Source organism: Fukomys damarensis, unplaced genomic scaffold (genome assembly GCF_012274545.1).
Source record: "Fukomys damarensis isolate Sample0158 unplaced genomic scaffold, DMR_v1.0_HiC HiC_scaffold_12, whole genome shotgun sequence".
NCBI classification, from domain to species: Eukaryota; Metazoa; Chordata; class Mammalia; order Rodentia; family Bathyergidae; genus Fukomys; species Fukomys damarensis.
This window is the reverse complement of record NW_022900924.1, coordinates 20,719,435-20,743,558: the sequence shown is the minus strand read 5'-3', so window position 1 is coordinate 20,743,558 and position 24,124 is coordinate 20,719,435. Positions and strand designations below refer to the sequence as shown.

General features: G+C 46.5%; 1 protein-coding gene across 1 annotated transcript in view; it reads right to left on the bottom strand.

Annotated features, from left to right (window-relative positions):
• Positions 1 to 15,403, bottom strand: part of LOC104848506 (transmembrane protein 132B) — a 22,847-nt gene extending 7,444 nt beyond the window's left edge. The window contains exons 1-2 of the mRNA XM_033762685.1: positions 15,213 to 15,403; positions 9,465 to 9,581 (exon numbers count right to left, since the gene is read on the bottom strand). Coding sequence (XP_033618576.1) covers positions 9,465 to 9,581; positions 15,213 to 15,403 — 308 coding nt within the window. The remainder of the gene's footprint in view (positions 1 to 9,464; positions 9,582 to 15,212) is intronic.
• Between the last annotated feature and the right edge of the window lie 8,721 nt (positions 15,404 to 24,124).

Below are 24,124 nucleotides of genomic sequence, written 5' to 3'. Positions count from 1 at the left end.
AAAAGATTGGAAAAAAAAAAAAAAAAAAAAAAAAAAAAAAAAAAAAAAAATCTTGGCAGACACCTAGTATGTTGATTGCAGCCAAGAGGCTGGATTTCCATTTACACTCCTGTGTATGGTTCTAAAGAGAGATCACTGTTTGAAGCTGATCCAGGCCCAAGTAGTTCATGAAGGGGACATTGTGCAAAAGGACCTGGGCTATCACAAGATGAGCCAACAGGGCACAGTTCCCCTTGTGACTTGGGGTTCATTCTAAGCAGGCCAAAGTGATCTGAAATCTATGAGTATAAAAATCATTGTCCTTGGCAATTTAAAAAGTAAAATCCCCAACCCCCATCAGTGTTGGGGAGAAATTAGTCTCAACATTTCTGATATGTGAAATCAAGATCTGCGCCAGAAACAAATTACTCTGACTCTATGTGTTAGGTGTAGGTAGAATTTAGCAAAAAGATGAAAACATACCACTCAAGATCACCATAAAAACAGAGTGTCTTTTGAGGTACTGGTGGAGACAGATAAGCAGGAGCTATAAACAAGAGGTTTCATAGGGACTGGAGGAGAAGATCAAGAGGAGATGCAGAATATTGGGATTGTGTGTGCTGGAACAGAGGTGTTTCCTCAGGAATCCCTGAAAGCTTCCCCCTGATCAAAATGCAGCTCCCTCTTCTCTTTAAGGCCCCAAGTACCCCTGTGACACTCTGTTTGCTGCCTGGCACTAGATTCAGAATTTCTTTGCTTCTTATTTATCTTCCTGACTTTCAAAAATTATTCAAATAAGCCTAAGATTTAGCTCAGTGGTTCTGCCGCCTGCCTCACAAGTGCAAGGACCTGTGTTCAACCCCCGGTATTCCCCTCCCCAAATTATTCAAATAAAACACTCAAACTTGATCCATTCTGACAGTTCTCAGGATTTCATGCATAGCAATGGTGTAGTCCATGAATTTGAAGTGTTTGGCACTATTTTGTTCTTTGTAACAGTAGCACAGACCTTAATTACTCCTAACAGGAGATGTGTCTAATTTCCTGATGCCAAGTATGGATAATTTCCACTTTTTCCTATCTTTCTTGTGTATCTGTAAGGCACAGAATGTGCTGTTTTGATGTGCATGTACTTGATTACTGTAGTCAAGAAGATTAACAGATACATCATTCAATACAGCTATCTTTCTTTTATTTTATGGGAAGAACACTTAAAATCTTCTCTCCCACAGATGTCCAGCACATGTACTGTGTTGTGAACTACAGGAGTCTCACTGTGCATTCAGCAAAAAACATAAGAATGTGTATTTTCCTCTTGTTTGTGGAAACACTCGGTGGGCTTGGAGGTGTCTGGCTGCAGCGTGAGATAACCAGGAGAATATTTCCAACATGATTAGAAGACAGCACGAGGCAACCTTTGCCCATCATTGCTCAGTAGAAACTATGGCTGAGCAGTGTCCATTAATGACTGGGCTCCATTTGCTACATGGTGCTGTTAGGCCCCTCTGTGGATTCTCTCTTCTGACCTTGCACTGACATAAAACGGGCAAGGGCCTTCAGACAGCATCCGTCTCAACCGTGCATTGGAAATGGCCACAGAAGCAGCAGCCTCGTTTCTTCGTGCCAGAAGATGCTACCTGTATTACTCACGTTTTCATTGTTGGGGCAAAGTTCCGGATATACACAACCTAAAGGGCAAAGGGCTAATTTTAGCTCATGGATTCGGGGAGTTCAGTCTATGGTCAGCTGGATCCAAGGCAGAAATGGCCTAGAAAAAGAGCCTGGCAGACAATAGCTGTCAAATCTGTGACAGCCAGGAAGCAAATAGTACAGGAAGAACCAGAGAGACATATACTCCAAAGGCAGGCTTGCCGTAACCCAGCTCCTCCACCCAGGCCCCACCTCCCTGAAGCACAGTCAGCCATAAACTCGCCTGAATGAATCCACAGATGAGTAGAGTCCCCCATGAGCCAATCACCTTCCAAAAGCTCCACCTCTGAACGCACAAGACTTTGGTGAGTACTTTTCAAATCTAAACTATCCACCACTGATTTGGTTCCATCTTTGAAAAGTATTCTTTCCCGTAAAATGCTTGCTTTTGCAAAGGAGAGAAGCAGGGGTATTTTAGGAAAGCTATCTTTTCCCCACTCAGCAGTCAGCCTTAGCTGACATGTGACAGCGACCTACTCCTTGCAAAGAGCTGTGGTATGTGTGAATTCTTCAGATGCAGTTGGTAGGATTCCTGGAGGAGTCAGCAATTAGCGCGGAAGCCCGTGGGTATCATGCACTTTTACTGATGAGTAGAACTGGAGCCCGCCTTCTCCTGGGTTTCAAAGTTTGTTCTGTGTTTGTGACATGCAGAACAATGCCGCCTCTGTGGCCCCACAGGGTTCCCCAGTTGAACCTCCAGGACTTGTGGGTGCATCGCCTTACCTAGCTTGGAGGAGCTGAGGGTGTAGATTGAACTAGGGTAACTTATCCGCAGATGTTGAGATGGGAAGGTGGTCCTGCATCTTCCAGGTGGGCTCAGTGTAATCTTAGGTGTCAGCCTTGCAGGGAACTGTGATACGATACTGATGTTGCCCAAAGCAGGCTGTGAAGAGGCAACCCCTCAGCGGGTTTGTTTATAGAAGTGAGTCTAGCCGAAGCCAAGGGCCGAGGTCAGAGTAATTCCCACCTAAGTCCCTTTCCCACAACAGAAACCTTCTGACCAGAAGGACAGTGTTCTAATTACAACCATATGTTTTGTCTACCTTGTTCCTAATTCGAGAAGGCTTTGTCTTGTCCTTTATGAGCCTTGTTTACATTCATTTCCATAGAAACTGCACGCAGCTTGCCTTTACCCCAATTGATTGCCAATAAAATTTAGTGCCTTTATTGGTTGCACTGGCATTGGTCATCCTGGCTTTCTCTCTCCTAGTTCTCTCTCTGTGTATTTTTTTCTCAGGACTGCATCATGTACTGGGAAGGGTACTAGAACCTGACTGCAGGGGTCTCCAGTACCTCTAAGTGGAAAAAAAAAAGACAGAATGGAGGGAACCAGAGAGATGGAACATGAACAAGACACAACCTGATTGCTTGTTTGGGAGAGACAGACAAGGTCTCAGGCAAGAAATGTGGGCAGCTTCAGAAATAAGCAAAGGTCAGGTGACAGATTCTCCCAGGCAACCTCCAGAAGGAGTACAGTGGCAAACAGTCTAGTTTGAGTCCACTGTGACTAATTTCAGACTTAGGATGTCCAGGACTATTTGGAATCCCTTATCCCAATAATATTTCTGATATGAAAAAATGTGAATAATGTTCAAGTCTGACCCACAGACTTATTTGAAAGGTCAAGTGAGACAGAAAGGGAAAATACTGAGCACCACACCTGTTACAAGACAATACTGAAATAAAAGCAAAGATTCCAGTTGAAGGGAAATTACCAAAAATATATATATATATATTTATTCTGAGCCAAGGTCAAGTTGGCTTGGCCTGGAAACATGGATTCTGGTTATCTTAAATGACATGATATGGAGGAAGAAGTCGTTTACACTATTTTGGTCACAGAACAAAAGCAAGTCATAAATCAGTACATTTACCAATGACATTGATGGGAATATCAGATAGTCTGGCTGTATCAAGGCGAGGAAAACTCTTCTGTATGTTTCAGATGTTATCTCAGACAGTCCTCAGCTTCAGGGTGGGTGGAGGTGAGAGATGGGCTCAGCTTAGTGATAACATGAAGTTCATCCTTAGTCATGACAATGCGGGGTCAGATACAAAATTTAAAGTAACTGGTGATCAAAGGGCCCAAGGGAGCCCAAATTAATGTTGCTTCCCAACCCAATTGGAGTCCATCTCTCCACAGTCATGGATGTTCCTGTCAACCAGGGTCAAGCCACCTTCAGCTTCAATATAGATGAGGCTTCTTCAGAAATCATCACAGTAAACATGCTATTGGCAAAGCTAAGACAGTCACAGTTGCTCTGGGCACTGCCATAGGAGAAGAAGAGATTCCCCTCATTAATTTCAGGCAAAGTAAATAGCAGAACATGGTTTTAAAATCAAACTACTCTCTCCTATTGAGAGTATGGCAAATTTTATTGTAAGCTAAATTCTAGAGGAAAAAACAAAACTTATATTGGTGTATTTTAAAAGTCTGAATAGCTGGCAGCTTGAGAAAGAAATGTGTTCTGACAGCACCCTAAACTTGTTTCTAGTTTTGGTTTACTTTTTACTCTCTGGAAGGTGAATAATTTTTATATCATTTCTCATTTTTCATCTCCAAAAATGGGTAAAAAGGTGCAGTGTCAGAACTGTGCTCAGGAGAGCTTCCAGATTCACTGCCAAAATGTCCCATGGATTCGCTTGATGTGTGAGGGGAAGCCTTCCGATTTTTGAAGCTGAAGATGTGTGGATGGAAGATTGTCTCCAAGAGGCAAGGCTTCTGGGATGCCGGAGAGCTGGGGACAGAGCCTGACCTTAGAAATAGGAGCCACTGTGCCTTGGGATATGCGATGAAGGGGTCGTGCCTGGGTGGGTAAGGAAATGTTTTTGTGAACAGCAGAGTAAATTTCCAGTACAAAGCTTTTCTTCCTAGCATGACGGGCTGTCAACTTCTCAGGTTCAGAAAGTGCCTCTTCTGGCTGTCTCCCTGCTTGTTTCCTTTGCTTTTCTTCCTCCTCCTCTTCCTCCTCCTCCTCCTCCTCTTTCTCCTCCCCCCCACCCTCCTCCAAACTTGGGACCTTGCACTTGAGAGGCAGGCAGTGGAAACACTGACCTGAATCCCGGCCCTGTTTCCTTTTCTTCTTATAATCCACAGGAGAAGTTTATAGAGACCAAATGGGATTAGCATTCACACTTGTCTTGTCATCTGTCTTATAAGTAAATGGCATGTTCATGCATTACCCGGAGGAAATTCCTAAATATCTTTCAAGGTTTAACAATAACAACCGCCAAGATGGTATGGATGCAGTTTGGAGACACCGGGCCTGATGGGACATTCAGGTTCTATCTTGAATGCCTCTCTCCTGTGGCTGAATAGTCTCAACAAATACCAGCAGAAGTGATGGGTAGAAGGCAGCCTCCTGACCACTCAGGAACTGAGTCTGCACTGGTCTTTCCTTGATCCCACTTCTTTCCGCCCGGTTCTGTCCCACATGCAAGTACTATTGCACGAGTTGATGCTTTCAGTACCACGTGAGTGCATCCGTTCATCTGGTCTTATCCTTAAAGTGGCAGGTCAGGGAGACGGGGGACCTTGTCACTTTTGGGGATTGTCAGCAGCCACTTCCCTACCCAGAATGTAGGGGGTGCCTTCTACATACTCAACAGATATGATGAAGTGGGAAAATCTGAGCTCGCTTCGCATAAGGAGCACACGTGATCCACCAGGAGAGCTTACGGACACCAGAAGGTGACACTCTCTGTCATGGGAAGGCGAGAAGCTTTGGAGTCAGCTGGGGCTGGGATAGAAGGTGACTTCATTTATCATAGAAGAGCAAGAGGCTTTGGAGCCAGGGGAAGTTAGGATCCAGCCCTGGCTCAGACACCATTCCCTGGCAGATCTTCTCTGAAAATCCTCCCGCTGAAGAAAACTTTGGTTCCAAGGCTCTTTTTCATAGCTGTTGCACATCAACCCCAGGAATTTGCTGCTATTCCAAGGCCAGTGCTACTTCTCCAGGGGTCACACCAGGTCCCACGAGGCAGACAGCAGGCAGCACTAGGAAGTGCGTCCTCCAACAGTGCATCCCTCAGAAGACACCTGCTTTACTGTGCCCACCACAGACCATGCTGGAAAGTGCACAGTGCCCTGGGGCTGGGATGGCTTTCAAATGCTAATGATCTTTCGTGAGCCCTTTATCATCTCATTAGTGCCTAGTCCCACTGAAAGTAGAGAAGTTGAATTATTGCAGAAATAAATCGACAGACGCTATCAGCAGGGAGAACATGGGAGCACCGCTATTACTCCATTAGCGTGAAAGAGGCATTCTCTGCTGAGAGTGTACAATAGACTTCTGAGATGCTAGAAGCCACAACTTCTGGATAAACAACATGAAACAAATGCACGGAAACATGAGCCTAGCACTCAGTCAGAATGTCTGTGCTCATATATCACAGCATAATCACAGCATTATAATCACCTTCCTCCTGTGAGGGCATTCCGAGAGACTTGTCAGGGAAAAGTAGCAATCAGTCATCTGCCTTTTGCGTGACATTGCTGGGGAAAGACCAGAAGTTTGCTGCTGGCTACTTTTGAACTCTGCTACTCTTCCATAAGATTGAGGTCTCTGCCCTACACAGCTGCACAGAGTGGCACTGTGTCACTGCCCCATGTTCCAGGGGACTGGGTCTGGAGCCAGCAAGCCTGCTGTGCACCGTGGCTCCACCCCACCTGTACCTGTGTGCCCTGGCTGAGCCACTGAATCTGTCAGGGCCTCGGTTTCCTTATCTGTAATCTCTGTGATAAATTGCATCATCTGCCTCGTGTGCTTTTTGTGTAGATTAAAGGACTCCATAGTTCCATCTATGCTTAATAGTGTGAGGCACATACTAAATGCCTGATACATGCAAGTCAGTAGGGACTGTTAGATGGTAGTTGGTTTGGGAAGGAGATGTGCATTCCATCAAAGTAGCTCCCAAAGCTCTTTGTACATCACTCTGTAAAGAGGAAGCTTTCATTTGTCTGTTGATTTAAAAAACACTGAGAGTAATAAAGAACACCTACACCTTAATTCTTAAAGTTTCCAAGCAAGCATTCAGCAAAATCCCATAAAAACATGTGATAGCATACACACTAATTAATGACCCTGAAGATTATATTTAATTCTTTTTGTACACACGAATGTGTCCTAATAAAGTTCTCAAGCTGTGAGACTTTGCTTTTACCCCTCTTGCTCAGTAGAGCTCAGGATCCCATGCTGTCAGATCTCTTTTCCAAATTTTGGATTCCAAATACTGTTTTCTCTGTCATGCACACAAAAAAAGCTCACAATGATGGGACACACAAAAGATACATTTTCAATCTTACTGCACTTTACATTAGCACCTCTATCCACTGTCTCTCCCTGAACTAATCCACAAAGTCCCCATCACATAGTCCCATGGCTGCCTGGAACTTGAACTTGGTGCTGCCGCCTGCCACAGGGAGACAGTGCCATACCACACATTGCTGGCCTGGGAGAAGATCAAATTGCAAAGTACGGCTCCTACTGACTACATATCCAATTTAAACCATTGCTGTGTCAAAGCATTGTGTGTTAAGGACTCTGTATATCAACAAATACATAGCATACAGACAGAATTTGACCTACAGTTGGCTTATGTGGTGATCAGGGAGACAGCTGCATGCTGGAGATCCCGAGAAGCTCATGCTATAAATTCTGGTACAGCTGTGAGAGTGAGGAGTGTGAAAAGTCCACATCCAAAGGTGAAAGTTGATGCCACAGCCTTGCAGTCAGGCAGAGAAGCCCAGTTCAGGCTTCAGCCACCCTTTGTTCCATCCAGATCCGAAGGAATTGGACAGTAGCCGCCTCACTGGTGAGAACCATCTGCTCTAAGACTGCACAGCTTCAAATGTTCACCTCATCTAAATACCACACAGGTGCACCCAGAAGCAGTGTTTAGTCCTTCATCTCGGCACCCACAACCCAGTCAAGAGGGCTCGTAAAATTCACCATCAGAGAAGGCAATGATGACTCAAAGCCCTCCATGCACCCAGCTGCCCCTCGTAGGGTGTGAGAGTGAGGGTGCCTTCAGGGGTATACACGGCGGGCTCTGCAGTGGGGTCAGAGGGTCCAGTGAGTCCTCATCAAGGTACACACAGGCCGACTCCCCTCCTGGGCACCACGATTCCTGACTCTCCTCTACCGTGACGTGGGCAGGCAGGCAAGGCCAGGCAGCCGAGGCCCACAGTTCACTTATAGCCAGCTACATCCACTCCCACTGGCAGCTGACGGCCTCCAGTGGGGTGCGGATCTCTGAATCCTGGGGTGTTTGCAGACTTCTCCATCCGCCATGTAAGGCTTGCAGGACACACAGGTGTGTGCAGATGCCAGACAGCTGCAAGTTCATTCAACTTTGGCCTCATGAAGAATAAACCTCCACAATCAGAAATAGGTCAGCTCAGCTGCAGTTTTCAAGTACAGGTGTCTTCGTAGCATCTCTAAGAAATTTCCTTTTTTACACCAAGACTGTCTGTAGTTTAAATCACCAGTTGCACTTTTACATTGTATGAAGAAATTATTTTCCACTAACTCTTTCACATCAGAGGGAGAAACTTCAAGGCTTCTCTGTCTAACTTGAAATTCTTAAGACGGAGGCAGATTTAGATTGAGCCTCTTGTATCGGAGCAGCTGAAATGTGAGGGAGCATGAGCCTTCATGTTGCTATTATTTTATTTCTAAAATGACTGAGAAATGGAGCTTAAGGGCCTTTTTTTCAAAAAAGAAAAAGTGAAAGAAGGGTGAATGTTTCTGAAGCCCGAGTTCTTTCTCCGAAGAACGAACTTCTGAGGCGTCTGCTCCAAAGTGCAGAACCCAAAGAGTACGTCAAAAGCTAGGAAGAAATGCAGAGTGCTGTGGCTCAAAAAGATCCTTGGAAATAACTTAAAAGAGCCATGAGCTGTGTGCTAATGAGACGAGAGCCATAAACCCCGCCAGTTAGAGTGGAAAACACGAGGAGCCCTCCCACCACGAGGAGATGTACTGCTACCCAAAGTGACATCAGTGGACACATGGGCTCCCTTTCGTTTCTACGGTCATTTATTTTATTTTATTTATGTATACTAAAAAAGAAGGAGCATAAGACTTACTATCACCTGGGTTTTATGAGTTTGGAGTAAGCTCAAGTTTACTATTTTTAAGCCTTAAAAAGACTAAACTTAGAAACGCCATTTGAGTCCGCTATACCACTCTCAGGAATATCCCTGGAAAATTAAAGACAGTATTTTATGGTGATACAAGCATAATCACGTTTGCAGCAGCACAATCCATAATAGCTAACTATAAAAGCAGACTGGAAGCCTATCAACAGATGAAAGGATATAGAAAATGTGGGAAATAAGCAACATGGAACGTTACTCAGTTATAAAAAGAACAAAATCATGTTATTTGCAGGAAAATGGATGGAACCACCATGATAAGTGAAATTAGCCAGACTTAGAAAATTCAATATCCAGCAATTTCTCTTTTATGTGAAATCAAACAAATAAACAGAATAAGCAATGTAGCAATGATGGGAAACCAGGTGTAGACTTCTTGGAGATGAGGAAGGAGGCAGGTGAGAGAGAGGAGGAAAGGGAGAGGGGATTGAGACATTAAGTATTTGCATCAACTTAGCAAAATAAATTCCATTATCATGTAATATTAGCGAGCTGCCATAAAAAATTTTTATCAAAGAAAAGAAAAAAAGTCGCTCATGGAAATGGCAAGTCTGCGTGTGGTGTGGGAATGCATTTTGCAAAGAGTCTCCTGCTCAGGAAGGGCTGCAGAGAAAGTCACTTGCTCTCCAGGTGCAGGGCCAGGGTCCGGATGCCCCTCTGCATCAGCCGCCCTCTCCTCACAAGCTTGCCCTGGCCTGGGTCTTCAGAGGACTCAGGATCAGGCAGAGCAGACTTCCTGCAGTGGGAGAGAAGAACACAACATGTGTGGGCAGAGGGCGATGTGTCGACAACGGCTGGAACACAGAGTCCCACTGCGTGAGCAGTGTGACCTCCCCAGGTAGCCATTGCATCAAGAGGAACCACAGCAAACACTGCCTGTGTTTGTGGACCCCACTTTCCAAGAGGAGCAGAAGGAGGTACTCGGAGCTAACATGGAGATTCCGTGGAGCGGGGAGGAGTCACTGAGGCAGCTGCTGTACAGTGCCGATCTGCATCTGGAAGGTGGAATGCTACTCACCCCTGGGCGTCACTACACCTTACTGCAAGATGACCGTGCAGGTGGTTGGAATGTCCCAGAGTCACCAGAGGCAGGGCCGTGGGTCAGGAGCTGCAGCTCACCGAATCCTCACAGGGATGTCTCACACACATGAACAGTGTGGCTGTGCTGTGCCGCACACTTTGCAAAGGGGCTGCAGAACATTTGCTTTGGAAATGACCATCTGCTTGTGTAAGCTTCTTAATAGAGTGAATGTAGTGTTGTTATTGGCTCAGATTAAAAAGCATAGCAACACACACAAACACACACTCATGCATTCACACAAACAAAAACAAAACAGAGGAGTGCCAATCACAGAATATAAGTATCTCTGCTGTAGAATTCCCCACTAGCAATTTAATACCCGCCTCACCCCATCGGACACGGTCTTTATCCAAAACTTCCAAAGCAGGGGATTTTAGAAAGTTAAGAAATAGCCAGGCATGGTGGCACGTGTCTGTAATCTCAAGCACTGAAGCAGTTGTAAGTTCAAGGCCAGCCTGAACTAGAGAGGGAGAGCCTCCCTCAAAAACAATTTAACAAAAGCACTTTAACCTTTTCCCCCAAGTTCCCCAGAAATTATTATTCTCCTGGCCTTCAGCCTTTCCACAGTTTGGAACGACACACATAATATTATTCTATCATGTTGTACACTGGCCTATGAGATTCCCACAGGGAGACATCACATATTTATTTCCCAACCTCCCCACCACCATCCCTGTGAATTCTCAGATCCTGATGCTTGACAAGGAGTTGGACTAGAGGTTAAGCACAAGAGCTCTGGAACTCGGTGATCTGAGTTGGGATCCAGGCTCACAACAAGAGTTGTGTTAACTGTGGTTGAGAAAGTTTGACGGAGTCACTTAGGTCAGTAAATGAAAACCAGGTCCTTTTGCCACACCAAAGGGAGGAGGAATGTTGGGTTGAGTGGCCAGTCAGGTCAAGGTGGCATTTTTGCATCTGGTTGGTCACTGGTTTATGGAACAAGATGGCGTCCAGCACCCAGGGAACTGCTCACATTCCACTTAAAGATGGGGTGCCAGGCAGAGAGTGTCGTCCTCACTGCGCTCGACCCTTTAGAATGGGAAACCAAAAGCTTCCCCAGAACAAGCTCAGCACACTTCATACTGTTTTTCTTGGGCCATATGTGGCTCCCATGACCCCTTCCCACCACAAGGAAGTCAAGAAAGTGAACTTCCATGGCAAGCAGCAAAGGCAGAGAGCTGGCTGGTTCGCTGTCGAGTGACACTTTCTGACATGAGCCACTCCTCACACGTGTGACCCCGGATGATGTAAAGTGAGGACCTTTTGCCCCTGTGTCTCAGGTTTCTGATGCCGGTGAAGGTAAGGATAGCACTTCCCGTAAAAGCCTGTTGAGAATATCGAAGGAGTTGCTTTAATGTAAAGTGTGTCTAGCTTTGCTAGTACACAGTAAATTCACAGTATTTTTAGCTACAGTCATTAATATCTATAGCTCAAGAAGTTGAGGCACGACTGAGTGAGTTCAAATAGGAAAGAGCAAAGGACAGAGAAGTGGCCAACAGGGCTGTGTGTGATCATCTGTGCAGCACTCAGTTATCTTCTCTTCTACAAAACAGAGGGATGTTTTGACAGAACGTGTCAACCCTGTAAATATTCTGATTATCTAGAATGCATAAAATGCTATGTTCCCAGAGAAGATACTTTATACATGATCACTAATTTGATGCTCTTCAGCCACTGTGGATTTGCTTTATTGGCTGCTGGATATTTCTGCATTTTTATGATTATTCTTATAATCACCTTGATGAGGTAAATATTATCATTCGCTCATTTTACAGATGATTTGATTTTCATTGATCTCAAACTTGTACTCAGTTGCTCCTTGCCAACAGTAAATAGCAATTTTGGGGATGAGTATTTGAGCACAATGGCAATCAGGCTAGGAAGAGGGAGTCCTGGCATGTGTACATATGTAAAAATCTCACCCATTCATCCACTCACCAAGTGTTCTCTTTTTCAGGCTCTCTTCTGGACATGCAGGGAAGAAATCCAAAGAAATACCTGGCAGGTCTATACCCACCCACATTCCAGGACCCTCCCAGGAAATATGTGGACCTCTGAATGTTATGGTGGAATCAAGATGCCTGGGAAGTTAGGACGAGGAAAACATAACAAAACAATTGGATCAAGACATGAATGGGGTGAAAACATCCTATGCACTTACCTGAGAATGCCCTAATGGTCTCAGGACAAATGGGCTAAGTCAGTAGCTACAGACAGCAAGGACAGTGCCCACGCAGAGACAATCATTTCTGCATCTTTCAGTATTAACATTGCAATTTTCTTCCAGGTGCCCTCCCTCTGGTAGCTGTGCCTGTGTCCTAGTAGGGCTCCTGCCTTTGACAAAGGTTTCTGATTGGCCACAGGACGCATGCCTGCTGAGACGCACATTAGGATAATCTATTCCCTGGACCACAGTGACTGGTTCAGGTATGATCGTGATCCAATACAAATAAAATATTTGATATATAAATATATTAAATGGTAGAAATTTGGCTGGAACTATTTTGGAGAAAAGCCATATAAAATTATTTTCTCACCTGGTTGTCTAAAGTCTAAGAGTTCAGGTGGGGTAGTGCTCGAAGCCTTTCCAGGTAGGAGCCTGCCTGAGAGTTCCAAGTGATGAAGACCAGAGCTATGAAAAGGAGAATGCCACATCCTAGTGAGCAACATCTGAGATATTGGATCTCATGTCTGCAACTGCTGCCAGCTCTATGGGACAATTTCTTTAAAGTGGTGTAAAGTGAATTTTCCATCATTTGCAACTAAAAGTATCTTGACTAATAAGCTCCACGCAAAAACATTACACTAAGCATTAGGGAACAGAAAAATACAAATGGTAGGTTTATTTATCACCCAGTAGACATTTTCAGCCAACAGAGAGAAACTACATTAATTACCACAAACAAAGTTTCCAGCTCATGATTTATGGAGCATGTGGTAAAATGCTCAGAAGATGCTTGTCTTGGTGGTGGGGAAGAATTATCTTTGGACTAGACAAAAAGCTGCTCCACTTTTGTGTAACAAATTATAAAACAAGATTCCAAATGGTCAAACTGTTCTCAAGTAACTTAAATTTGTTCCAGAACAAACTGTAAGAATATTTATAGGAAATCCCAAAATATCCAGCACTCAGCAAGGTAAATCCACACTGTGTTGCATCCAATAAAGAAAACTACCAGACATTTAAAATGGAAGAGAAATTGTATGTGTGCACAGAGAAAAACAATTCCTATAAACCAATTTTGCACAGACACAGATGGAGGAAATATCGTACAAGAACACCAGCATCCTTTTATCCTCAATGCTCCAAGAATAAGTAAAGACCTGGCAGAAAAAGAAAAGACTCAAACCGAGGGTGTAGAAATGAAAACTACTCGTTGAGATAAAAGGATGGACGGCAGGTTCAACAACACAGGGGAAACATGTTGACACGTGAAAAACATGTCAACAAAAACTATTCCAAATTAAACAAAAGAGGAGCTAAAGATGTCAGCAATGGTGGAGGTGGAGGAGAGGGAGGGTGAGGAGGAGAGAGCAAGAGGGAGCAGGAGGAGGAGGAGGAGGAAGATGGCATCAGTGAGTTTTAGAACAAAGTCAAACATCCTGGTGTGCATGTAATTTGATTTGGAGAGTGAGATGGAGAAAGATAAGGGACCAAAAAAAGAAGAAAAAGAAAACTCAATAGCTACAAATGTTTTCTGTCTTCTGCTCTAGGCCTCCACAACTCAGCCAGGCCTGGCTTATTCTCACCACAGAGCTGCAACATTGAGGAATGGTTTTATGAGTTTAAACCTCATCTCTCTCTTCTGTGCATGAATCTATCAGCACTTCGGAGAACCTCTGCCTAATTGCATCTGCAACCTGCTAATAGCCTTTCTTTGTTGTCGGAGAGAATCTTTTTATCCAGCCTAGGCCGAATGAAAATTTAATATAGCGTCAAGTTACTGCAGTGCTAGCAAGCAAATGACAGTTGTTTAATTAAAACTTAAACCTGATTATCCAGCACGACTGAGAGGAATGCTCTGGGGGAACCTCATAAATGATTGGAATCCAAGCCAGCAATAATGACTCTGAAATGTGAATTAGCCCTCCACGTGCCTGGTGTTGGAGATGCCACGGCACTGAGATCACTGTCCAGAGCTGACATGATTCTCAGCAGCAAAGAAATTCAAATCGATAACTCAAATTAACTGAGGCAGGAGACTTCTACAGACATATCTCAAAGAAGACACGCTAGTGACATATGGACATAAGGAAAGATGTTCACTGTCACTAATCGTCAGGGAAATGCACATCAAATCCACCATGAATGTTCGCACACACCTGTTAGAAGGGGTGTTAGCAATGCATTTGAAAAGTCAGTACATTTTGGTGAAGGTGTGGCGAAGTCGGAACTCTGCTACATTATCAGTGGGAATATAAAAATGGAGAAAAATTAAAGCACTGAAGCCACTCTGGAAAGCAGTATGGAAATTCTTCAAAGAATTAAAAATAGAAGTAGCATATTATCAGGTAACCCCACCTCTGGGTCTTTCTCCGAAATCAGGATATCGACCTCTCTGTGTGCACCGCTATTCACAATAGCTAAGAAGATGGGCTCGGGCCAGGGTCCTCAGGGGGTGAATGGGTAAGGAAAGAGCCTTTAAACAGCGAGCAACTCTGCCATATGCGAGACCACAGACAGGCGTTAAGGATGTAATACTGTTGGCAGAAGATAAACACTGCACGGCTCCACTTATGTGAGCTATCTGAAGCAGTCAAGGTCAAAGAAACGGGGGCGAATGCTTGTGCACAGTAACACAGGCGACAGGAGAGGAAGAGAGCTCCTAACCATGGGCATCAGGTTTCGTTTACGCCTGATGTAAAGACTCTCGAGACTGAGAGTAAAACACGGTGCTCAGACTCAACCACACTGCTCTGCACACTTGATGACTTGTTGAGAGAGGGATTGCATGCTGAGTGCTCTAACACAATAAAAACAAAACAGTCCTACCCTCATGCTGCGCTAATGAGGACTAAACGGGCAAACCCCAAGACCACTGAGAAAGGAGCCTGCCGTCCAGTCGCTGCTCAGTACACACTGATCTTGATCTTTCCTCCTGGCAAATTTTGCTCACCCCTTCAAATTTCCACTCGAGCGCTGTCCTGTCGGCAGCCCAGATGCCGTGTGTTCTAGGCGGATGAGCAGCCTCCTCGAATGCATCCCTGCTTGCAGATTTGCTCACCGATTCACAGGGCTGTCCCTTCCCGTGCTGCGAGCTCCTTGCAGGAAATGAAGGGTCTCACCTGGTTTTATGCTTCTCGGCACGGCATGTGCCTGAGTTAGTGAACAAGCTCCACTCTTGCTGCAAACTCTCGTCAGTGGACGGGGTGGTCTTGCTGAGTGTGGTGAGTAAGAGATGGACGATGAGGAGCCTGGTCCTGGAGGAAGGCAAGTTCTGAGCCTTCCCTGCTCCTTCACTCTGTGCCTGAAACATGCCATCCCCAAACTGGAGGTCCGGGCACCTCAGCAGATTGTGGCTGGTTTAAAACTTTCCATCAAGGGGTAAATACAATGGAAAGAAGGGTTCATCTCTTTACAGGCAAATGTAATGGAAAAACACACTTTATTTTTTAAGCCTCTAAAGACCTTTTGTAATGACTTTTTTCTAGGTGTTTTCTCCACATCTAGCCCTGCAAAAACACTCTGTGATGCTAGGGCAGGCTCCAGGTGACCTGGACCTCAGTAAGTCCATTCATGCAGCTGCAAATACAAGGGAGGTGCTTTGCTGAATTATTATAAGACAAGATAATCCCCTGTATAAGCCGGCACTTATGACAGCATTGCAGGACTCAGAAATACAAAGTGCTGGCTTCTACAGCATTTCTTTTCAAATTACAAAATACTCAATTCTGTAATTTTGTTCTAAGATCACATAGGCTACGCTGTTTATCATGACTCTGTAAAGCAAGACAAAAGTAAGTTTTTATTATCTTATAAGAAAAACACAAGCACATTGTAAGGCCTTTTCTTACTGTGATTAAGGGACAACTGCAACTTATCTTTTATCAGATACATCACTAATTAGGGGAAACAGTTTGCTTTTCCATTTTCACACTAGTTTTCCACTCTCTGTGCTCCCTTTTCAGTATACGTGTGACAATTGCTTATATTTAGGGGTACAGTGTACTGTCTCCACATCTGTGTACACTGTGGGATGACTAAACAAATGAACATGACCATCATGTCACTTACTTAATTTTTTGTACTGAGAACATTTGAAATGTGTTGGCAATTTTGAAACCTATAAAGCAATCTTATTAGCTACACTTTCCATGCTTCGCAATAGATCTTAAAAATGTATTTCTCCTATACAACTGGATCTTTGTACCTCTGGTGACATAAGGGCTTCAGTGTTTCTTTGAGAAGATGTATCCCTAGTGGGGATGTTGACCATGCAGGTGAGAGGAATGGACTCTCAGCTTTTCCCACAGAGCAGCTTTCGCTCCCACAGCCTTCTCCAAAAAGCTGCACCTGCGACTCAGGGAGAAAAAGGAATTTCAGGACCAAGTCCCTTGTTTTCTAACAGGCCCTCAGTGCCACACAGAGGCAACTACTAAATGGTGTTTAATAACAGGAATATTAACTCTGCTGCTCTCCTGGGGAGGAAGAAAATAAGAACATTTACGGTTAAGTGGTCACAGGTCAGTAAATGCTGTCCACTAATTTCTTATTACTTATTTAGCTTAAAATAGAAATGATGCGGTGTTTATTTTTTGTAATGTTAGGATTGAGACTCACAGACAAATTCCACTTGGAAGGGGAGGAACAGAGAGACAGGGGTATTTGAGTTCTGTTTATCCTGCTACAGGACCACAAGAAAAGTATCTATGTCATGACTTAATACTTTTTATCTATTATCAGTTCATGTTTATGTGACTTAGTTGCTTTCTAATCTTCTAGTCTCATCTGAGAAGTTGAGAAAACTATGACTAAGGTTAATGAGGTATGACTGAGGTTACCTAAGACTGCTTAGTGTTCTGGAATCTCATGGGTACCCCTAGTTTATCTGGTCTGTACACTCACTGGCCATAATGGGATTTGGAACTAGATTCCAGCAGTGCTGCTGAAATGTTGAGGTCCTAAGCCCCACAGAGAGAAAGGATTATTTTAGGATGGGTACTCTGCTCACATCTAGATCAAAGAAGCCAGGTGCTGTGAGCTCTGTACCCAAAGCTGCCTGTCTGACTCCCTCAGTCCAGGGACCTGCTCACCGCCAACAGCTCTGGAAGTGGAGTGCAGGATCCAAAACCAAAGCCCACCAGTGTCCGTGATGTCCTGGTCCTAGCGAGTGGCTCAAGACTGGCGCCGGACCCACACTGACCATCAGGTGGATTTCCAGAGAGCTGCCCCTCCAGCCTTTCTGTGGGATCCACAGATGGGCTCCCCCAGACCTGGCCTCCTCTCTCACTGGACCTCAGGCCTTGTATCCATATTCCCATGGAGGATGCTGAAACTCCTAGCAGCTGTCATCTGCCTGAGGACACAGCCAGAGAGCGCCAGGGCTTCCTTCACACTCAGAGCTTTGGCCTGGCTCCACGTTGTTTTCAGTTGCTCTAAATATCAAGGGACTCAAGTGTATCAGTCTCTTCTTCAATTTGCCAGCAGATACAGGGAAGCATCCAAGAGACTCTGGCAGTAATTGGGTCACTGCCTGATTTGAAACAGAAACCTCATTAGACACGCAGTTTCATTTAGAGGAGAAGCACTTCCCTGGGCTTGCTGCGGCTTCAGGCGACCTCCCTGCAAGCTGGGCTGCCGTGCCCACTTCCAGTCCTAACAATGCTGCTCCCAGCTCCCGCCTCTCAGAAGACCCGGCCTTCCTTGCCTGAACAAAGGCACAGCTTCAAGTCACCTTCACGTCTAGGGGTCCCACAGGGAAGGGAAGGGAAGGTAGTGCTTTCATTTCCCAAGTGTTCTCACTTGGGATTCTGATGACCCCCAGCCGCAGAACCTGGTGAGGACGACCCCTCAGAGCAGGAGCACCTGAGGCACCCACCCTCCACTCTGGCCTGAGCACACATTCTCAGCCTCACGGAACAACCCTCCTACACCCTGCAGTGAGGACCCCTCCCTTGCTGGCCCTTGATTGCTCAGGAGAAACCCTGCTCTTCTCCCCACCAGACCCACCCCATGGGACGAACATGGCCGGGACTTTCCTGCACAGCATCCAAAGTGCCAGCTTCACATCTCAAGGACCAAGCCTGACTTCCTGTGACCCAGGAAACAAGTGTCCAAGCTGCCACCTTCTTGGTGGGTGGTATATCCTGGGCTTTCAGGTCATGCGCGGGTCTGATGATCACAGCACAGACTCTCGTGAGCTCTTTGGACCCCGCTGGCACTGCGTGTTGTGTAGCGAGTCAGACTTCCAGATGCAGAACGGGAATCTTCAGAGTCGGAGTGGACCCTCAGCCCAGGGATTCAGGGTGATGGTGGCCCCAGTCCTCAAGAGCACTCACACAAACCTTCACGCACACTGCACTTCCTGCGGGACAGTGACACTGGGTAGAAGAGGGTAAAGGAGACTTTGAGTTTCCTTAAGGCCGTATCCCAGGAGCTCTATTTGATGCAACACTCTTTGGTGACCACCGCCCACAAGTGCTCTGTGATCTGCTGCCCGCACTGCTCGCACGAAGCCCTCCCTCCCTCCGCCTAAGCCGTTGAACCTCAGCCCGGAGAACATGAGTGCACAGCCTCGGGTTCCAGGAAACGGGGTGGCTGCCTTTCTCCGTGTGGGTGTTGATTTTTCTCACCCATCAGAGACTCTCCCTGACCACCTACTTCATCTCCCTTGGCAAAATGTCATTCTCTGTGAGAGCTGTTTTACTTCTTTGGAATATTTATCACTGTGTTAGGTTATCTCATGTATTTATGTTTCTCTACTCATGTCCTACCTCCTCCTCTAGAGGGAACCCAAGGACACACAAGCCTCTTTATCTTGTTAATAACTGTGCCTTTTGCCCTTAAGAAAGTGCTCAGCAGAGGAAAGACGCTCTGAGTCAGGCAGAGATGCCAGAATGGACAGCTGTGTGGACGGACGCAAGGGCAACAGGTGAGTGGAAGCAGGAGTTGATGGAGGGTTGGTGCGTGGGTGACAGGCATCTGACAGATGGCTAGGCCAGTGGAGACCCCACTGGGTGTGCGCAGCAATATGTGACAGCTGGGTTGATAGATGATTCCTACTGAGGAGTGGATTTACAAATGGTCAATGAGTGGATTAAGAGTTGGCCATTTCTTTGGTAAATCTGTAAAACCTTCATCTTCACACCATTTTTTTTTCTAACAGTGAAGTTCTCTGAATACAAAAATGCTGGCTTTTCTAGCTGTCAGTTTTTTAATAGAGAAAACTAAAGCATCTTTCTCTCTTTCATCCTCCCTAGCCCAATATTTGAAATGAACTGATATACTGCTAAAAATAAAACAAAGCAAAGACACAAAACAGACAACTCCTTTTCCACTCCTCTAACCCCATTGATAATGCCATGACCACTGTCTGAACTTTGGATATTATTCTCTGACTTTGGCAATGATGTGAGCAACCTAACTTCCCCCTAAAATTGACATGGCAGTGAATATGATTGGTGCTCAGTTCTCAGAGCTTTCTGCGGATGAGGGTCCCCCAACCTTCCAATCCCTACTCTCCTACAAGCTTCACTCTAATTGTTTAATAAAATATGGGGGTTTAGCTCAGTGATTCTGCCACCTGCCTCGAAAGAACAAGGACCCAAGTTTGATCCCTGGTACAAAAAAAATATTTTTAATCTAAAATCTTACTTATTTTCTGCACATCTGTTTTGCCTTAGGCCAGGCTGTCTAGTGCTATCAACATCAAAGTCGTATACGGGAAATGTATGCTGCTGTTGCTTTAAGCTCGTGATTTACCTGTCACCTCTCTTGAGGGGAAGAAGGCACAGTGATGGCCCTTGAGTTACAGATAGCAGCACAGAGCAACAGGAGAGGTCTACAACCATGCCTTGTGTCACCTGGAAGCTGCAAGGGTCTCTCACCATCCCATTGGCAACTGCAGAGGGGAGGAAAAGTACAGGGGACAGGAACAGGCAGATCAGAGCCAAAGTGCATGCATCCAGGTGTAAACATGCGTGTGGGAGTGTAAACACATACACAGTCACCTGCCTCAGGAAAGGAAGCAGCACTCTCAAACTGGGCTCTCTCACAGAGCAGAGGAGAGGAGGTAACTGGACACGCACCCCAGACAGACTCAGTATGAGCAAACTGTCCACTCCCTGAGTCTTTCGCTGGTCTTCTCCAAGGCCAGAGTCCACAGCCTGTGCCTGCCTTCAGGCTGCTTAGCTCAGGGTCTGCTGCCAGGGAGCCATGCGGATCTTCAGTAGGCCGGGACTTTGTCTCTTTGGCCTCCCCTTGCTGCTTACACTAGAGTTATCCTTGTCTTAAAGAAAATTCAAATGCAAGAAAAGAAGAGCATGTCCTCTGTTTCCTATGTCACGGTGCTCCTCAGGTGGATTCCTGGCTGGGAAGTGACTCGGCTCTTTCCTGACACCGTTTCCCCAGGACCCCTCTCCGAAGAGCATCAGCAGTCCCTGGGAAACTCTCCACTTTTCCTCTAGCCCAGCTAGGATGACATTTCAGCAGCGGATATATGTGCTGCTTCCTCTTCCTCAGCATGGCTCTCAAGAGTCCCAGCACTGCTGGGGGCAGAAGGAGCCTAAGCACAAACTTCCTTACTTTTAATGGTGAAAATATGTGTAGTTAGAATTAGCCAGCTGGACTCAGTTTAGATGATCACACTTGCAGCGAGGTGGGGGGGCATCCAAAGCATAGTCATCAGGAGCCAGGGGGACCGAGGCCTTCTTCTCTCCATCGGGCCTGATCTGGTGCTGACCTTGGCCACATCCATGTCACGGATATTCTTCACAGCTCGTGTGATCTGGTGCTTGTCAGGCTTGACATCCACAGTGGGCACAAGGATGCTGTTGTCTTCTGTCTCCTTCATGGCTGACTCTGTGGTCAGGGGAATTTGCCGATGATGCAGTGGTTGCTCTCATGTCTTGTGGGGTACACTCTTCACCCTAGGTGAAGGGTTAAGATCACGGTTTTGTGACCTTGGGAACTGTGCTGGTCTCCAGCCCTTCCTCTTCCTCGCTGGCCTTTTTCTTTCTCTGCTTCTGGGCTGCCATGAGGCGAGTTGGTTTCCTCTACCGCACTCTGCTGCTCTGATGGTTCTCCCTTGTCACAGGTCTAAGAGCAGTGCAGCTGGATGAGCACGGACCGAAGCCTGTGAAACCATGATATAAACAAACCTTTCCTTCATTAAGTTGTTCATTCCAGGTATTTTGTCAGAAAGACAGGAAGCTGACCAACCCTGTGACAAGCTGTGTCCTTGGTTTCTTAAAATTTGCCTCTATTTATGGAGGTCGGGGAGCAGGTGCTCTGTTGTTTTCTTCACTGTCTTCTGAGGACCTTGAAGAATTACTGACATGTGGTAGTAGTTTGCAAACACATGGTAAATGCTATTTTATGAATGACTCCTTCAGGGTGATTCAGAAAATAACCTGCCTCTGATTCGGTGCCAGTGTGTACACTTTCAGTATTTTAATGTGTAGGGGGAAAGTTACTTCCTTAAGACACTTCCTTGTGATGAAACATTATTCTAAAGTACTGGCCTGGTAGAACAAGACTCTTTGCTGCCACCTGCTGTAATAGTGTCCTTCTGACTGTCAGTGATGTGACAGGTGTCTCTCAGATATGGTGTCCTGTGCCATGCACGAATTCCCAAGTGCGTCCAGCCTGCTGAAGGTACTCAGATCCATGCACGCTAAGGGACCCCTGTGCAGGAGGGCAGGCTGATGTCTCGGGGAAGTCTGCATTCTGTGGTTTCACACCGCCCTTCCTTGGAGGCTGGACCACCTAGGACCACCCAGCCCCATCCCAGTGGGCTCACAGGGAGAGCTCGCAGGCTCCTTGTACTCTGCCAAGATGTTGCAGTCACTTTTTCCTTACCTGTATCAGGGAAGAAAGCTATATAGACCGTCTTATTCAATGGCGTTTTAAATGAGAGTGGGCCCTCCTATGTATCCTAAATGGACAAGAACAACAATGGAGACTGTGGGGCAAGGTGTCACATTGCTGCTTCACGGGGGGAGAAGGCCGCCGAGAGATGTTTCACGGAGAGGCTGGGGGGCTCTTGTTCCTTCTCTCCACCGCCTGCCGAACTCACTGTGGGCAGAGGAGGCCTTGAGGATGACACATTTCATCACGCTTCACACACAGGTCTGCATTGCACCCAGACTATCCCTTCAGAGGCGTGCTGGGAACCCCGTATCTCACCCGCCCAGAAGACTTAGCACGGCCCCCTATTCCCAGACACAGTCAGGCCTCCTGAGTGTCCACAATGGAGGAATCTGAACTCCAGAGCAGCACTCTCACCCATACTGAAAGCCATGGCTTAAGTGGAGCATCATCACTCCTGCCCACTTCTAACACCCTAACATCCTGGTGTCTCATTACTCATGGAAAACAGAGCATGGTAAAGGCCTTTGAAATTTGTGGAAACCCAGCCTAAATAAGCGGGGAAACCAAGGCCCCTTTGAGGATGTGTGTTTCTGACAGGCTCTGGAGAGCTCAGGATGTACCTCAAGAGTTCCCACCAGCCCCCGAAGCACCTTGGATGTGTGTGCATGTACTTCCTCCTCTGTGCCCCACCCTAACAGCTACAGAGCTCTGCTCTTCTGGAAACAGCTAGCTGCCGGGCTCGGGTTGAGCGGCCGAGGGGGCAGTCGGTTTCCAGTCCACTCCAGGGTCTCAGAGCCAGGGAGGAGCTGTGTCCTCATGGATGAAGGCGTCTGGCCTTCCCATTTCTTTAGAGCTGTTTCAGCAGAAGGCTTGTTATCACGGTAAGTGTCCCTTCCTGAGGCCCACAGTGACAAACAGTGTGTCACAGAGCGGCCGAACACTGCCTTCTGCAGAGATGCCCCACACCCGGCACAAAATGGTTTATTCTTACTTTTCCTCAGTCCTGCTGGTCAAAAAGGGGACACCTGTTAGCTTTCATAGAGCTGACCCCAGGGCCTTGTTTCTAACGCACGTGGTGCAGCCAGAAGTCTACAGAGCTCCCCTAGGCCAAGCCCAGGGCCCGCCTTGAGAAGGGGCTGAGGGAGCAGCACAGTGAAGGCCTCGTTGGGGCATCTGCTGCCTCCTCGCAGGACACACAGCCTCACCTCTCATCTGGTGATGACCAGAGCCCTGCTCCGTGACTCCAGCACCCCTACTCACCTGCTCAGTGCTTTCTGGATTACATTCCTTAGACACAAGCCAAGCCAGAACTGGCTACTCCCCAACTTGCAATTCCCCAGGGCAGCAAGCCAGCCGCAGGAAGGAAAGCGCCACCTACTGTCACTTCCGTGCAGGATCCAGGAAACAGCTGCAGAGCAGAAACGGCGAGGAGGGAAAGGAGATGGAGTTGAGCGGGATGACCGAGTCCAGCAACCTGATGTCTGCCGTGGTGGCCTCGTCCACGATGCTGCACTGCGAAGTGGAAAACTGCCCAGGGGTTGACACCGAGCATTCACATCCCTGCAGAGTAAACGGGGGGCTGCGCACAGTGTGGACACGGTAGTTTGCTTGACAGCAGTGTTATTTTACCACACGTACATGTATGGAAGCATCATATGGTGTGTACTTTACATATATATGATAAAGTCGCCCTGGGAAACTTTCCCTGGAGCCTGCAGGCTTCTGATTCCACCATAAGTTTCCAGGACTCTGTCCCAGGACCCCTCAAGGATCTCACCGAGGGCCCCAGTGCTGAGATCTCTCCTCGTCGCAGATCCTCAAAAACTGGCTGCTGTATGAAGAGGTGATGTGATTCGATTCCAGGCCAGAGCAGCTAAAATCCATGCGAGACTGCAGAGAACGGTCTCCGGGGTCCCTCACCAGCGTCCACGCTGCCACCCAAGAATGGACCCTGCAGGCTGGGGCAGAGCTGAGCAGGCCCAGTGCGGAGGGGACTTGTGAAATTGAGGTGACCTTGTGATTGCCAAGGTAGCAAAGCTCAGCCTGTCTCGATGACACAAAGGAGAGAAGGAAATACGGAGAAAAGAAAACAAGGATGGCAATAGTTCTGGACAATAAGTGTCCACGTGTTTCCTTTTCTTTTTTTTTTCTTTTTTTTTTTTTTTTT